The sequence below is a fragment of the Penaeus monodon genome, chromosome 32 (assembly GCF_015228065.2).
Source record: "Penaeus monodon isolate SGIC_2016 chromosome 32, NSTDA_Pmon_1, whole genome shotgun sequence".
Taxonomy (NCBI): Eukaryota; Metazoa; Arthropoda; class Malacostraca; order Decapoda; family Penaeidae; genus Penaeus; species Penaeus monodon.
In genome coordinates this window covers 30,857,309-30,857,744 of record NC_051417.1, presented here as the reverse complement: position 1 = coordinate 30,857,744, position 436 = coordinate 30,857,309, and the positions used below count along the sequence as shown (strand labels likewise).

General features: G+C 33.9%; 1 protein-coding gene across 1 annotated transcript in view; it reads left to right on the top strand.

Annotated features, from left to right (window-relative positions):
* Positions 1–436, top strand: part of LOC119593792 — a gene marked incomplete in the record, with an annotated part of 129,698 nt that overhangs the window by 13,440 nt on the left and 115,822 nt on the right. Inside the window, 1 exon segment of the mRNA XM_037942816.1 lies at positions 209–412. Coding sequence (XP_037798744.1) covers positions 209–412 — 204 coding nt within the window.

Genomic DNA, 436 nt, shown 5'->3' with positions numbered 1-436 from the left:
ACTTATCATATTTCTTCATTTTTATGTAGATACAACATTTACTATACACACTTTCACTCTTGTATTGTTGTCCAATATAATAAGTATAGCATTTAAGTTAAGGAAGATTTTGCACAGGAGACATAGTTCTTAATTTCATATGTATTTGAAGAGCCTACAAAGCTGGTTAACTTTTTATTGGATAAAAAGTCATTTGCTTTCCTTTCAGAGCAATTGCATGCAGTCCAGAAAGTTTGTTTGAAAAGATTGGCATGTTTGCTACACAAGAAATAATGCGTAAGGATGCAGACCATGAAGTGCTAAAATGTGTATCTGAATTCTTAGAGAATACTATTGACACACTTATAGCAGACCCAAGGTTGGGACCAGAACTTAGTCCACTCTTCAGTACATCTCTCATGAGATTAGCCAGGTAAGTAATAGACTGTTCTTGTTC